General features: G+C 41.9%; 1 protein-coding gene across 3 annotated transcripts in view; it reads left to right on the top strand.

Moving 5' to 3' along the window:
• Positions 1-11,568, top strand: part of PTPN13 (protein tyrosine phosphatase non-receptor type 13) — a 212,032-nt gene extending 200,464 nt beyond the window's left edge. For 2 of the 3 annotated variants that reach the window (XM_059666077.1, XM_059666071.1), the window contains exons 47-48: positions 5,630-5,692; positions 10,842-11,568. In XM_059666077.1, coding sequence (XP_059522060.1) covers positions 5,630-5,692; positions 10,842-10,937 — 159 coding nt within the window. In that variant the 3' untranslated portion in view covers positions 10,938-11,568. The remainder of the gene's footprint in view (positions 1-5,629; positions 5,693-10,841) is intronic. The other variant, XM_059666082.1, reaches the window with a different exon arrangement.
• Positions 11,569-17,002: the final 5,434 nt, after the last annotated feature.

Below are 17,002 nucleotides of genomic sequence, written 5' to 3'. Positions count from 1 at the left end.
CTTCCATGCTGTCTCAAACGGTAAGAGAGCCTTCTTTTTTACAGCTACATAGTATTCCATGGTATAAATGTACCACAGATTTTTTTCTTTTTTCTTTTTTTTTTAATTTTGTTTTATTGCTTAAAGTATTACAAAGAGTATTACATATGTCTCCTTTTTCCCCCCCTTGACCTTCTCCCAGCCTCCCCTACCCCCCAGTGTCTTGTGTCCATTGGTTATGCTTATATGCATGCATCCAAATCCTTTGGTTGATCTCTTGACCCCTCCCCCACCCTCCCTGGCCTTCCCACTATAGTTTGACAGTCTGTTTGATGCTGCTCTGCCTCTGTATCTATTTTTGTTCATCAGTTTATAATGATCTTTATTATCCATAAATGAGTGAGATCATGTGGTATTTTTCTTTCATTGACTGGCTTACTTCACTTAGCATAATGCTCTCCATTTCCATCCATGCTGTTGCAAATGGTAAGAATGCCTTCTTTTTTACAGCAGCATAGTATTCCATCGTGTAGATGTACCACAGTTTTCTAATCCATTCATCTACTGATGGGCACTTAGGCTGTTTCCAGATCTTAGCTATGGTGAATTGTGCTGCTATGAACATAGGGATGCATATATCCTTTCTGATTGGTGTTTCTGGTTTCTTGGGATATATTCCTAGGAGTGGGATCACTGGGTCAAATGGGAGTTCCATTTTTAACTTTTTGAGGAAACTTCGTACTGTCTTCCATAGTGGCTGCACCAGTCTGCATTCCCACCAGCAGTGCACGAGTGTTCCTTTTTCTCCGCATCCTCTCCAGCACTTGTCGTTTGTTGATTTGTTGATGATAGCCATTCTGACAGGTGTGAGGTGGTACCTCATTGTTGTTTTGATTTGCAGCTCTCGGATGATTAGTGACTTGGAGCATGTTTTCATATGTCTCTTGGCTTTCTGAATGTCCTCTTTTGAAAAGTGTCTATTTAGGTCCTTCACCCATTTTTTGATTGGATTGTTTATCTTCCTTTTGTTAAGTTGTATGAGTTTCCTATAAAGGTTGGAGATTAAACCCTTATCGGTGTAACATTGGCAAATATGTTCTCCCATGCAGTGGGCTTTCTTGTTGTTTTGTTGATGGTTTCTTTTGCTGTGCAGAAGCTTTTTATTTTGATGTAGTCCCATTTGTTTATTTTCTCTTTAGTTTCCAATGCCCTAGGAACTGTAACGGTGAAGAAATTGCTTCATCATATGTCTGAGATTTTGTTGCCTTTGGATTCCTCTAGTATTTTTATGGTTTCCTGTCTTACATTTAATTCAAGTCTTTTATCCATTTTGAGTTTATTTTTGTGTATGGTGTAAGTTGGTGGTCTGGTTTCATTTTTTTGCATGTATCTATCCAATTTTCCCAACACCATTTATTGAAAAGACTGTCTTCACTCCATTGTATGTTCTTGCCTCCTTTGTCAAATATTAATTGAGCATATTGGTTCGGGTCGATTTTTGGGTTCTCTATTCCATTGATCTATGTGTCTGTTCTTGTGCCAGTACCAGGCAGTTTTGAGAACAGTGGCTTTGTAATACAGCTTGATATCTGGTATTGAGATCCCACCTACTTTGTTCTTCTTTCTCAAGATCGCTGCAGCTATTCGGGGTCTTTTTTATTCCAGATGAATTTTTGGAGAGTTCGTTCTAGGTCTGTGAAATATGCCTTTGGTATTTTAATGAGGAGTGCATTGAATTTATAGATTGCTTTGGGTAGTTTGGACATTTTAATGATGTTGATTCTACCAATCCATGAACATGGTATGTTCTTCCATCTGTTTATGTCTTCCTCTATCTCTTTTTTCAACGTCCTGTAGTTTTCTGAGTAGAGGTCTTTTACCTCTTTAGTTAAGTTTATTCCTAGGTATCTTAATTTTTTTGGTGTGGTGGTAAATGTAATTGCTTTTTTAGTCTCTCTTTCTATAAGTTCACTATCGGTGTATAGAAATGCCATAGATTTCTTGGCGTTAATTTTGTATCCTGCTACATTGCCGAATTCATTTTTTAAGTCTAATAGTTTTTTGATGGACCACAGATTTTTTATTCATTCATCAACTGATGGTCACTTGGACTGTTACCAGATCTTAGCTATTGTAAATAACACTGCTATAAACATAGGGGTGCATATATTTTTTCTGATTGGTGTTTCAGGCTTCTTCAGATATATTCCTAGAAGTGGGATCACTGGGTCAAGTGGCAGTTTCATTTTTAATTTTTTGAAGAACCTTCACACTATTTTCCACAGTGGCTGCACCAGTAATTGAGATCTAGTTTCATGCCCTTGTGATCCGAGATGATGCTTGATATGATTTCAATCTTCTTCAACTTGTAGAGACTTAGTTGGTGTCCTAACATGTTGTCTATCTTTGAGAATGTCCCATGTGCACTTGAGAAGAATGTATATTCAGCAACTTTGGGGTGAAATGTTCTGCAAATGTCAATTAAATGTATTTGATCTCGCCGAAACCGGTTTGGCTCAGTGGATAGAGCGTCGGCCTGCGGAATGAAAGGTCCCAGGTTCGATTCCGGTCAAGGGCATGTACCTGGGTTGTGGGCACATCCCCAGTGGGAGATGTGCAGGAGGCAGCTGATCGATGTTTCTCGCTCATCGATGTTTCTAACTCTCTATCTCTCTCCCTTCCTCTCTGTAAAAAATCAATAAAATATATTTTTTTAAAAAATGTATTTGATCTAGTGTGTTATTTAGGCTCTCTGTTTTCTTGTTAATTATTTTGTCTAGAAGATCTATCCATTCATGTGAGTAGGGTATTAATAAGTCCCCTACTATGAGTGCACTGCTATTTATCTCTCTCTTAACACATTTCGTACCGTTCAGGAGTTTTCTCGTGTTTCGCGCGCCATCTGTTAAGGACCGCTCATGAGTGTTCTGGTTTTTCACGCCCATGGAAAAAGGAGCGAATCTAGATATTTATGTAAATTTTGTTTGGTCCCTCTTCATAGAGGAAAATGTTTTACGCAGTACCATACGTTAAAAAAGTACTAGGAATTTTAATTGTTTGTTTTTATAAACAAAAATGTTATAATTATTGAAAAACAACACCTAAAGTGCATTATGATGATTTAAATAATGTGCAGTTTGCCCAAAAACGTGCGGTCCCTGGCGTATGTCTTAGAGATTTCTATGCGGTACGCAATGTGTTAAAATCCTCCAGAAGTTTTCATATATATATATATATATATATATATATATATATATATATATACACACATATACACGCTCCTATACTGGGTGCATATATATTTACAGGGTTATAGCCTCTTGTTGTATTAATCTGTTTATTATTATGAAGTGGCCTTCATTGTCTCTTGTTATGGCCTTCACTTTGAAGTCTATTTTGTCAGATATGAGTATTGCTACCCCAGATATTTTTTTCATTGCCGTTTGCATGGAAAATTTTTCCCATCCCTTCACTTTCATCCTGTGTGAGTCTTTTGTTCTGAGGTGAGTCATGTTTTCTTATCATGTTTTCTTATCCAGCTACCCTATGTCTTTTGATTGGAGTATTTAATCCATTTACCTTTAAGGTTATTATTGATAGGTATTTATTTGTTGCCATTTTTATTATGTATGCCTATGTTCCTCTCTTTCTCTTTACTTCTTCATCTTACAACAGTCCCTTTAGCATTTCTTGCAGTGCTATTTAGTGGTGATAAACTCTTTTAGGTTTTTTTTCTGCAAAGCTATTTATTTCACCTTCAATTTTGAATGATAGCCTCATTGGATAGAGTAGTCTTGGATTCAGTCCCTTGCTTTTCATTACTTTGTATACTTCATTCCAGTCCCTTCTGGCCTGAAGTGTTTCTACCGATAAATCAGCTGACAATCTAATGGGAGCTCCCTTGTAGGTAACTTTCTGTCTCTCCCTTGCAGCCTTTAAGATTCTTTCTTTGTCCTTAACATTTGCCATTTTAATTATAATGTGTCTAGGTGTGGGTCTTTTGGGGTTCATCTTGATTGGGACTCTCTGTGTTTCCTGAACCTAAGTGGCTTTTTCCTTAGCCAGGTTAGGGATATTTTGTCATTAGTTCTTCAAACAGGTTCTCTATTCCTTGCTAAGGTTCTTCTCCTTCTGGTACTCCTGTGATGCACATGTTGTTATGTTTCATGTTGTGTCAAAGCTCCCTTAAACTCTCCTCCTGCTTTTTAATTTCTTTTTCTCATTGTAGCTCTGAATGGGTGTTTTTTCTACCCATTCTATCTTCTAAATTCACTGATTTAGTCCTCTGCTTCCTCTAGTCTACTATGATTCCTTCCAGGGTATTTTTATTTTTTTAAAGAATATCCTGGAAGATATTTTTTCTATTGATTTTTAGAGAGAGTAGGAAGGAGGGGGGGAGAGAGAGAGAGAGAAACATCAATGTGAGAGAGACACATCGATTGGTTGCTTCTGCACACACCCCAACCAGGACGGGATCGAGCCTGCAACTGAGTTACGTATCCTTGACTTGAATTGAACCCGAGACCCTTTAGTCTGTGGGCTGATGCTCTAACCCCTGAGCCAAATTGGCTAGGATATTCTTTATTGCAGGTATGTCATTCTTCCTTTCTGCTTGATTCTTATTCATGGTTTCTACCTCTTTTTTCATGCTGGTGTAGTTCTCATTAAGTTCCATATAATTCTCTGGAATCTAACTTTTTAATGTGCTAGGATCTTGGAATTTTTTTTTTATCAGTTTATATGAATGCCTTAATTTTCTTACTATGCAGAATTGTTTTTTGTAAATGTTCAAAACTGCATGGACCATAATGAAAAAGAAATAATACTTCAACTTTATATTTGTTTTACTGTTGTTGTTTTTTTAGCCATGTGCTCAAAAGCCCCTTATGCATTCCACTCTTTATGTTCTTAGGCTTATATAAAATAAAGTCAATATTGTTATCATGCTTTTAGGGATAGAAATATTAAAGCACAAAAGAAAGTATATTTTTAAATGAACAGGCTTACACTCTTTTGTTGGTGTTATTGTTACCTATTGGTGGGAAATGTATATTTTGTTAAACAAATTAATGTTAAATAGTCTATCTCCAAACAGTTACTCCCAATTTAAAAATTATTATGAAATAAATAAAGTTAATGAGTGTAATATTACTTAATATCTAAATTAGTGTAAACATCACTTAAAATGTTAGAATATTGAACATACATAATATGTAATTACAATATTTGTCTTTAAAATTTTTTTAGTTAAAAGCAATTCCATCTTGCACTTCACACTCTATTATATCTACCATAATAATTTAAGTGGGACAAAACAAAATAGTCTACTTCCCCCTTGTTTCAAATTTAAATATGAGTGAAAATGAAAAGATCAGGAATTTTATTCTGAAAAGGAAAACACAGGAAATTTAGTTTTCTTTCTTTTTTTTTTTACTAGAAATTAGATTTTAGAGGGACAAGAATTTATTTTGTGGATTTGGCAAAGTCAGTTCACCAAGTTATTTTGTCCATAATAGTTTGGACTGCTAGAAGGAGAAGGAGAACGGGGTACAGAAATATGTATAAGCCACTTGACTCTGTGAATCTTTGGCATTCAAATTGGGCTATGCTTTTTACCTAACATAGACTCTGCTTTGTTTGTTTTGGGCAGTTTGACATCTCTGATTTAGTGCGCTGCATGAGACTACAAAGACATGGGATGGTTCAGACAGAGGTGAGTCTTGATGTCTTCTAGTAAGGATTTTCATGAAGATTCTGATATTTTAAAAGTTCTAGATAAATCATTTTTTCTTTTGAGGATTCCCACATTATTGTATAAATTCAAAGATTTATGGTAATGAGGGACTTAAAAAACTAAATAAATAAAGCATGAGGACTAATTCAGGGGAAAAAAGAAAAAGAAGCCCAGCCAGCATAGGTCTGTGGTTGAGCGTTGACCTCTGAACCAGGAGGTCATGGTTCAATTCCAGTCAGGGCCCATGCCTGGGTTGCGGGTTTGATCCCCAGTGAGGAGCGTGCAGGAGGCAGCTGATCAATGATTCTCTCTCATTATTGATGTTTCTATCTCCCTCTCCCTTCCTCTCTGAAATCAATAAAAATATTTTTTTAAAAAAGGAAGATAGCCCTAACTGGTTTGGCTCAGTGGACAGAGCGTTGGCCTGTGGACTGAAGGGTCCCAGGTTCGATTCCAGTCAAGGGCATGTACCTTGGTTGTGGGCACATCCCCAGTAGGAGGTGTGCAGGAGGCAGCTGATCGATGTTTCTCTCTCATCTATGTTTCTAACTCTCTATCCCTCTCCCTTTCTCTCTGTAAAAAATCAATAAAATTTTTTTTTTTTTTAAAAAGATATTTCTAGGCTATCTTTTTTCAAATATTGCCTTTTAATTTTAAAAATGAAGAAATGCAATATCTGCCCTGAATAGATTACAGAGCATGGGTGACATGTTAGGAGCAGACATGCGGCAGGGGAGGGGGGATTGTAGGCAGGGGGCGTACAAAATAGCTCATGGTGCCATTCCTTCCCCATATCCAACCAAAAAGATAGAAGGCAACATTCTTGCTGCAGAAATTCCCCCAGAGGGAATTGATTCAGCAGCATCCACTAGAAGGCAGGAAGGCGGGCTGGGTTGCTTACCTTGGATGAGGCACTCTTAGGGACAGTGAGTGGGCGGGTCTATCTGTCCTCTCTTTAGAGCATTTTCATTTCACTCACCTGAAATCAGACCAGTTTCTCACCCACTGACCTTCAGAGGGACGGCATTGCTTAGAGCAGTGGTTCTCAACCTTCCTAAGGCCGCGACCCTTTAATACAGTTCTTCATGTTGTGGTGACCCCCAACCATAAAATTATTTTCGTTGCTACTTCATAACTGTAATTTTGCTACTGTTATGAATCATAATGTAAATATCTGATATGCAGGATGTATTTTCATTGTTACAAATGGAACATAATTAAAGCATAGTGATTAATCACAAAAACAATATGTAATTATATATGTGTTTTCCGATGGTCTTAGGCGACCCCTGTGAAAGGGTCGTTCAACCCCCAAAGGGGTCGCAACCCACAGGTTGAGAACCGCTGGCTTAGAGTGTCTGCTCTGAGTAGCTCCACTCTCCTTTTTGTTTGTGTTGGGGGGAGGGATGTGGAAGCTATTTTCATATATCTGTGAATTCACATCTCTCTACCTCTTTAAGTATACAGTAGTTTACTATCTTTAAAATTAGAATTTGCCTACTTTTTTTTTTATATACCTTTTAATTCAAATTAAATATTAAGCTCCTTCACAGTCACAGTTTTTAGGTGTTGACCTGTATAAGCAGGTCTTTAGACCCAGGAAGTTCACTGGTTCGGCAGATGTCTATTTGTGCCTCCTGTGTACCCACACTCCTCTAGGTGCCTGGAGCACATCAGTGAATAAAACAAAGACCCTGCTGGAATAACAGAGACCTTCTAGAAGTGGTTTTCAACCTGTGGGTCACGACCCCTGAAAATACATCCTGTGTATCAGATATTTAGATTACGATTCATAACAGTAGCAAAATTAGTTATGAAGTAGCAACGAAAATAATTTTATAGTTGGGGTTCACCATAACATGAGGAACTGTATTAAAGGGTCGCGGCATTAAGAAGGTTGGGAACCACTGTTAGTGGGAGGGTGGTGAGGAAGGCAGATGTAGACACATTAAAAAAGTAAATTTTGAAGTGATAGGTGCTTTAGAGGGAAACAGGTAGAGTGGGGTAAAGAGTGGTGGCGTGTTGAGGTGCTATTTTAAATGGGTGGCACCACCGAGAATAACACTCGAGCAAAGATTTGGAGAAGGTGAAGGAGGGGGGTCATGTTTCCGGCAGACAACCACCTGCACGGAAGTCCAAGGTGGGAGTGGGTCTTGTGTGTTTAAGGACGGTCTCGGCCAGTGGCTGAGGTGGAGGGAGGAGGGGCGGGCGAGAGGGGAGATGACAGAGCCAGGGCTTAGGCCAGTGATGGTGAACCTATGACATACGTGTCAGAGGTGACATGCGAACTCATTTTTTTGGTTGATTTTTCTTTGTTAAATGGCATTTAAATATATAAAATAAACATCAAAAATATAAGTCTTTGTTTAACTATGGTTGCAAATTTCAAAAAATTTCTATATGTGACACGGCACCGAGTTAAGTTAGGGTTTTTCAAAATGCTGACACGCCGAGCTCCATAGGTTCGCCATCACTGGCCTAGGCTTTGCTGTGAGTGAAATGGAGCCATGGCAGTGTTGTCAGTGCGGAGTGACATGATCTGACTCGCATTTTAAAGGATCACTCTGGCTGCTGTGTTAAAACAAGACCCAATTTGGGGAGGAGGATGCAAGGTTAGAAACAGGAAGGTCAGGTAGGTGGCAAGCAGTGATGGCGCTGACAGAATAGTGGGTGTGGATATGAGGAGAAGAGAAGTGGGTTTGCTGCTCTGGCCGGTGTGGATCAGTTTGTTGGGCATCATCTCATGCACCAAAAGGTTGCCGGTTCAGTTCCCAGTCAGGGCACATACCCAAGTTGAAGGTTTGATCCCTGGTAGGGGGCATGCAGAAAGGCATTCAATTGATGATTCATATTCTCCCTCTCTCTCTCTCTCTCCCCCTCTCCCTCTCTAAAAAATCAATAAAAAAATGTTTTTTTTAAAAAAAGAGAAGTGGGTTTGCTAATGGATTGTTTGGTGTGTGAGAGAAGATTAAGGATGAATGTGTGGAAAATGTAGGCAAGTTAAAAGACAGATGAGCAAAAAGTAAATAAAAGGTTTACCTTTATTCCTACTCTTCAGAGTTGTTAATGTTTTTAGCAACACTCTTATATTCTTCAGTCACAGGTGTGCATACATACATACACACAACTGTTTTCACTGTGACCCCGCTATGTGTATTGTTTTACTAGGGGCCCGGTGCACAAAATTCATGCACTGGGGTGGGGGGATCCCTCGGCCCAACCTGCCCCCTTTCACATACTGGGAACCCTCAGGGGATGTCCTACTGACAGCTTAGGCCTGCTCTCTGCTCCCCTTGGGGAGTGGGCCTAAGCCACAGTCTGGCCTCCCTTTGTGGGAGGCGACCGGGTTGATCAGGGGAAGGCACCAGCCCCATCACCCCACTGCTGCAGCCACTGCCAGTCACCGCAGCCACCAAGGTGTTTTCATCAACACGGACTCCAGTCCCTTCACCATGAAAAAATGACAACTTTCTTTAGGCATTTTCAAGATGTGTCTTTCATAGGATATGACATTTCTTTGTTAATTTTTTTATCCTCACCTGAGGATATGTTTCCATTGATTTTTAGAGAATGTGAAAGAGAAAGGGAAAGACAGAGAGAAACATCAAAGCGAGAGGAACACTTTGATTGGTTGCCTCCTGCATGAGCACTGACCTGGGCCCCAGCCAGGTAAGAGCCTGCAACCTAGGTACATGCCCTTGGTCAGAATTGAACCCAGACCCTGTGGTAGGCAGGCCGAGGCATTATCTACTGAGCCAAACCGGCTAAGGCAGGATATGATATTTCTTAGCCCCTCCAGCAGCAGACCTTCATTTTTTTTCTCCAGGAGTGTGGTAAGAAACCCTAGATCACCTTACTGGATTCTTATTACCCAAGTTACTAAGAATATTACCAGTGGTATACAGGGAGCTTAGCCATTGAGCGGTCAGAAAAAGTGTTTCCTCTGTAGTTCACACTGATCCCTGGCTCAGCCCCTGCCCAGGCCTCAGGCCTCTGGCCAGAGCATTAGGCCTGGGCAGGGGACCCCCAGCCCACTCCAGTGGCCTGCTCCGCCCCTACCAGGCCTCAGGCTTCTGGCCCAGGCGATCGCCGGCTCCGCCTCCCCAAGTGGCTTCTGGTGCTGCCCACCCTGCCTCCCTGGTCCCCAATCTGTGGCCCGGATCCCATGGGCGGCGTCTGGCACTACCTGCCCCACCTGCAGTATGCAAATTTAACGGCCATCTTTGTTGGGTTAATTTGCATACTCTTCTGATTGGCTGGTTGGCGTAGCAAAAGTACAGTCAATTAGCATCTTTGTCTTTTATTAGTGTAGATACTTTCCATTTAGTATATTGTGAATTGTTCAGCTTACTTTCAGACACATTAATTCCTTGTCAAATAAGAAAACTCAAACCCCTGCACCATCAGCTTAATAGAGAATAATTTCACCAAAAATGTTAAGATTCAGAAAACGTTGATTTCCATATTGGTCTGTTCCAAATATTTAAAGCAGCAGTTCTCAACCTGTGGGTCGCGACCCCTTTGGGGGTCAAACGACACTTTCACAGGGGTCGCCTAAGACCATTGGAAAACACATATATATTACATATTGTTTTTGTGATTAATCACTATGCTTTACTTATGTTCAATTTGTAACAATGAAATTGGGGGTCACCACAACATGAGGAACTGTAGTAAAGGGTCGCGGCATTAGGAAGGTTGAGAACCACTGATTTAAAGAAAAGTATTTTGTGTAGCTTCCTTGGTATTAGTTTCTTGACATTTCAAAACATCAAGATGAATTCAGTAAATCTAGAAGAAATTTTATAGGAAGTTTTTCTTTTTTTCTTTTTTTTTTATTATAAAAACAAATCATAAGAAATGGAAGTGGTCCACCCACCAGAGACAGCTTCCATTAGCACTCGGGGGCACTTCTATCCCTGCCCCCACCACAAGGCCCTTCCCTTCGCATTTCATCAATCCGGCTTCTGTTTCTCATCGTTTTTATGACACTGCACAATTCTGCATCCTTCTTCTCACATTAAATATTTTCTGTATTTTCAAAACTACTCAAACAGTGGTGAAGCTATATTTATAAAACATTCACAGTATGCATCTAAAGTCTCTCTCTCTTTCCCCACCCCCATAGGATCAATATATTTTCTGCTACCAAGTCATCCTTTATGTCCTGACACGTCTTCAAGCTGAAGAAGAACAAAAAGAGCAGCCGCAGCCTCTGAAGTGACCCGAAAAGAGCAGCCTTCTGGGTGCCTTTCCGGTTCTCGCCTTAACTCCCAGCAGACGCTCCTGTTATCCATTAACAACGGAGACCACAGGGCAGCAAGTCCACACCATATCATGTTGCTCGTTCTCCTCCACCTTAGAAAGGCTTTCTTCACAACAGTAAATAATGTTGAAATGCTGTATTTTTTACAGCTGCTTTAACCCATGATGATTATTTTTTAAAATTTTAACACTAACTGGATAATGCAGCTGGTAGGGACCATTGAGGCAGCATTTGATTATGGTGGACCTTTTTACAAGGGTACATTGAGTCTTCTTGTTAATGTACCAATCTAGTTTATAGAAAAGTTCTTTCCCAGTATTTTAATAAAGTAGTGATTTTATAGGGGATACTTAAAACCAGTATTTAAGCTTTAAATGGCAGTAGTGTTGGCATAGAAAAAGTAGCAAATGTTTACTGTATCAATGTCTAATGTTTACTATATAGAATTTACTGTAATATATTTATATACTTTTTCATGAAAAATGGAGTGAGCAGATATGTTTGTAACTGCATCTCCTCTTTGTTATGCATCATCTCACTTTGTAAATAAAAATACACCTTAAAACATGAACAAGCCAAAAGTGTGTGCAAATTAAACATCTTCAGTGTGTGTGTGTGGGGGGAGGGGGGGGCGGGGACCATTTTCCTTTTAGTGTGTTATTTTTTTAACAATACCCAGGCCCCTGAGAAGGCAAGGCCTTCTGGACCCCAGATTTCCATCTCCCCCATTTGGGCCGCGTGGTGCCAGCCACAGGGACCCAGAGTGCTGTCAGGAACCCGGTGGATCTTCAGCAAGGCCTGACGTGAGGGGCAGGTACTGACTGGCAGGAGCTGAGGAATTCAGGCTCCCTTCCTGTTGCCTCCCTGTGGGTGATGCTGGCTGATGGAGCCTAAATCAGAATATTTTCAAGTTCTAGTTGTGGGAAAGCTCAGAATATCTCAGATGACAAGGAGTCATGAAAGATGACACTGCCACATACCTGGGAGATTTACAATTTTTTTGCCTGGAGGGGAAGAGATTCTCATTATGGAACAGGCCTTGCTACCTCCTAATTCTGACGGGCTCCTTTCCTCAGCGGGAGTGGCGCTGCCTCCAGGGCCCAGGAAGCCGTCTGGTTCCTCCTCAGAGGACGGACCAGTGCTGAGCTAGTGAACTCGAATTTCTGCTCACATCCCAGCACGTCAGTTTGCTGGGGCCTGTGCCTCTGTATCCGAGGCTCCATGAGGGCGGATGATGATGTCAGTCGAGGCACAAAGCCCCCAGTGCTGTCACTCATCGGGGAGCAGGTTTGAGCCCTACCTCAGAAGAGGCTTCAGGTCTGCCAGGAGCATCACCACCACCACACCCATCTCATTAGGACAGTTTCTACGACGTGCATTATAGCTGAAGGTTTCATTTTCAAGGTTTCTATGGCTTTAAAAGATACTTGGAGCCCTGGCCGGTGTGGCTCGGATGGCTGGGTGTGTCATCCCTTCGCCAGTTCGATTCCCAATTGGCACATGCCTGGGCTTGGGGCTCGCTCTGGCAGGGGGTGTGCAGGAAGCAGCCAATCCAAGTTTCTCGCATCGATGTGTCTCTAAACCAGCGGTTCTCAACCTGTGGGTCGCAACCCCTTTGGGGGTCAAACGACCCTTTCACAGGGGTCGCCTAAGACCATCGGAAAACACATATATAATTACATATTGTTTTTGTGATTAATCACTGTGCTTTAATTATGTTCCATTTGTAACAATGAAAATACATCCTGCATATCAGATATTTACACTATGAGTCATAACAGTAGCAAAATTACAGTTATGAAGTAGCAACAAAAATAATTTTATGGTTGGGGGTCACCACAACATGAAGAACTGTATTAAAGGGTCGCGGCCTTAGGAAGGTTGAGAACCTCTGCTCTAAACTCTCGCTCTCCCTCTCCCTGTCTAAAAATCGATTTTTAAAATCTTAAAAAAACATATTTGGAAACCCGTTCTGAGTGAGTTGGAGTCCTGAGGCCTTGTTTTCTGTCACAGGCAGGGCGGCCAGCAGAGCCGGAGCCAGTACAGCTGGAGGTGATTAGCCACCGTCTGCAGGCGGCAGAGATGGGAGAGGGGAAAGCTGGAGCAAGATCCTCTCCCAGAGAGAATGCAGCTAGGAAATGGAAACTGGGAGGCAAATGCAGGCCTCGGATTACAGCCCCCGGAAGCTCCCTCCAAGTAAACATGTCCCCACCCTCTAGGCCCTGGCTCCCCCACCACGGAATGGGACTGGCCGTTGGCTGGGGCCGCGCTGGTTCCAAAGCATGGCAAGGCCCCAGAGCCCGCTGGCACGTGGAGGCATTCACATGTCAGACGAGTGAATACATACAAGGGGCCTCCTCACCCCCACTACATAACTGAGTGTTGTAACATACACACCCCAACGAAGGGCTCCATCATTTCGAGTCTAACAGCCTGGGCTAGAGAAGAGCTCAGCAGGGCGGCTCTCCTCCCTCCAATTTCCAGGAACCCAGAAGGACGGAGGACGTTCTGTAATCCATTCGTAGCTTCCGAGGTCATCCTGGGGATCCTCTCCATCCCCCGGCTGGAAAGGGGAAAGCGCGTAAAAGCCCCCGGGGGAGGATTGTGTGAGTTGGGCAGGCCTGGAAGCCCAACCTATGCCTGCCACTCACTCATCAGCAAGAACTGGTCAAACTGTGCCCCTCGCACATGCAAGCTGGGGGCCACCAGGTGTTTCCCTGTGACAGACACTCTGGGCTGCAGAAGAGGAAACAAATTGTGATGGAATAATTTGTAAAACTTAACTAAGTGCTATTTTCTAAAAGAATAATTAGTACCTTAGTACAGTCCTGAGCCCTGCAGGATTAGAAACATTCTGTCTCCAAAACTTTGGTCGGTGTCATTAGTAGGAATATTTATGAATTAAGACTTTTGGAGAGAAACAGCTATTGAGAAAATAATCAGGTGTTTACATCTGTGGTTCCCGATACCCTGCTAGATCCCTTAGGCTTTTTTTTGTTTTTAATCCTCACCCGAAGATATGTTTTTCATTGATTTGAGAGAGAGGAAGGAAGAGAGAGAGAAAGAAAACATCGATATGAGAGAGAAATATTGATCGGTTGCCTCCCGCATTCACCCCAACCAGTGATGGAACCTGCAACCTAGGCATGTGCCCTGACCAGGAATTGAGCCCACCACCTTTTGGTGTATAGGACAATGCTCCAACCAACTAAGCACCCTGGCTAGGACAGAGCGCTTGGTTTTAAAATGACTAATTATCTAAGTGCAATGTGATGAATACAAAAAATTCAAAAGAACAGCTCATCAGAGCTATCCTCTGATCATAGATACCTTGACTGCAAGAGAATGTGTTCCCATTTTACATAATTCAGAAATATCCAAGATACCTTGTGATGGTGAAGGAAAATATAAGTAACATTATGCATTGACCTGCATAATATTTTTAAGCTAATTTAAATGTTACTATGTCCATTGGAAATTGCATTTGATTGCATGTATCCAAAAACCAACCAAATGAGCTTACACAAATTAGAGATTTCTTTCCTTTAGAAAAAACAAAAAACAGGTTTAGAAATAGGCAGTTTCTGGAATATCAACAGATACATAATTATCCTGGGCTTTCCCCCAAGGCCTGGAAATGGCTGCTGTGGCTCCAGCTGTTACATCCACATTCCAGAAAGGAAATGGGAAGAAAAGGCAGGAGAAAGGGTTAGTACGTGCCTACTTAGGGCAAGAAAACAAACTTTTCCAGAAACCACAAGTAGACTTCCACTTATTAGCAAGATCTATATCACACGGCCATCTCTAGCTTCAAAACAGTTTTTAGCCAGGCATATTGCTGTCCTGAACAAAATCATCTTGGTTTTGCTCATAAAGACAAAGGAAACAATAGATACTGGAGAGCAGCAAGCAGTGTGCGTCTTTCCAGTTCTGCCAGCTGACGTCATTTCTGTAGTAGCGCACACTGGGTCAAGCTTTAAAATCTCCCTGACCCCAGAACTACCTGAATGCGTAACTTGGAGAAGAGATTCACAGATGGGAAGTATTTGAAAGTAGTCTTAAGCTTTGTAAGTTTAGAAACATAATTTTATCCATTTGTCCAAAATTAGACATATCTTAAAGGTCAGGCTAAGCAAACTCAGTGCGCTCCCTGATAAGCCAACCATGTTGCCAACTTTTTAGCCGAGGTCTCTCCAGCAGCATCAATAAGCCTGGACAAAAATGGAACTCCCATTTAACCCAGTGATTACACTCCTAGGACTATATCCCAAGAAGCCAGAAACACAATCAGAAAGGATATATGCATTCCTATGCTCATAGCAGCACAATTCACCATAGCTAAGATCTGGAAACAGCCTAAGTGCCCATCAGCAGATGAGTGGATTAGAAAACTGTGGTACATCTACACAATGGAATACTATGCTGCTGTAAAAAAGAAGGAACTCTTACTATTTGCAACAGCATGGATGGAACTGGAGAGCATTATGCTAAGCAAAATAAGCCAGTCAGAGAAAGATAAATATCACATGATCTCACTCATTTATGGATAATTAAGACCATTATAAACTGATGAACAAAAATAGATACAGAGGCAGAGCAGCATCGAACAGACTGTCAAACTATGATGGGAAGGCCGGGGCGGGTCGGGGAGGGGGTAAGAGATCAACCAAAGGACTTGTGTGCATGTATATAAGCATAACCAATGGACACAAGACACTGGGGTGTGTGGGAGGCTAGGGGAAGGTCAAGGGGAGAATAAAAAAAGGAGACATATGTAATACTCTTTGTAATACTTTAAGCAATAAAACAATTAAAAAAAAATAAGCCTGGACAGGCAGGCCAGGCTCCTCCAGGAGGGAAAGTGCATACACACAAAGACTCGTCAGAGGTGGTTAGAGGCGAAGGTGTGACGCATCACACTGGTGAGGTGGATCACCCTTTCTACACTAGGACTCTGACTGCACAGGGACAGGTAGGGAGCAGGACACTTATCGCTCACTCCCCAGGTATCACACAGCTGTTTTCACACTACCTACATTTCAGAGTGTTTTGTTTTGTTTTGTTTTGTTTTGTTTTGTTTTGTTTTGTTTTGTTTTCCAGAGATGAAACTGAAGTCCAGAGGGGCTGTCACTTACCAAATAGCAGAGCTAGGATTCAATTCCACGTCTGCCTTCAACCCACAACTCCAGAAGCGGTCTGGCCTTTTAAATGGATTCAGCAGGTAGCCCTGGCCACGCCCGTGCTCCTCCCACTGCAGCGTGCAGCCCTAACCACCCACCTGGCTCCCTTCCAGACAGAGAGCTGGGCTCAGTCCGCTTAACCTTACTTCCCTGGCCCCACTTCTTCTGAGCTTCTTATAGGCCCTGGCTTTTATGAACTCGTAGTTATTTAGATCAGTTAGAATACAGTTTATTCAGGTAGAGCTTTTTCATAGATACATCCTAAAGCCTCCGGACTACTTGTCTCCAGCTCTTCTCAGTAACACATGCACAAACCTTTCCTGGAGATGAAAGGCTTCTGACGTGACTACTCCCAAACCCTCGTATTGGCGTTATTTCTGTCTTAAGGAATGGCTTTTGGTAGACCTGTCCCGGGAGTGTCCTATGGTAAATGCTGACCATGCTGACCAGCTAGTTAATCCTTGCAGAACAGTGTGTTGGATTTTACGGTTTAGTATTAAGTTCCTCCGCAGAGAAACAATTTAGAAATTCATTTTTCAGTGCAGTCTTTAAAACTCATGGTCATGCTCATTTCAGACCTGGCATCTCTGTTAACGGGCAGCTCTACTGTGTTCAGTGCGATGATCTCTTCCCCACTGACTGTAACCCAGGGGTGGGGAACATCTGGCCCGCGGGCCGATAAGGCCCACAAAATCACTTGGCCTGGCCCTGCCGAGGCAGTAGGGGTGAGTTCATTAAATGTTTGGCCAAATATCGCAGGCTAATTTTAAGTTGATAATTTGTATGGCCCTCGAATGATGTGATAAACATCCAAATGCCCGTTGGCAGAGAAAAGGTTCCCCA

The sequence above is a fragment of the Myotis daubentonii genome, chromosome 1, assembly GCF_963259705.1.
Source record: "Myotis daubentonii chromosome 1, mMyoDau2.1, whole genome shotgun sequence".
Classification (NCBI taxonomy): Eukaryota; Metazoa; Chordata; class Mammalia; order Chiroptera; family Vespertilionidae; genus Myotis; species Myotis daubentonii.
Note: the sequence above shows the minus strand (reverse complement) of the source record. Positions and strands in the feature narration are given on the sequence as shown.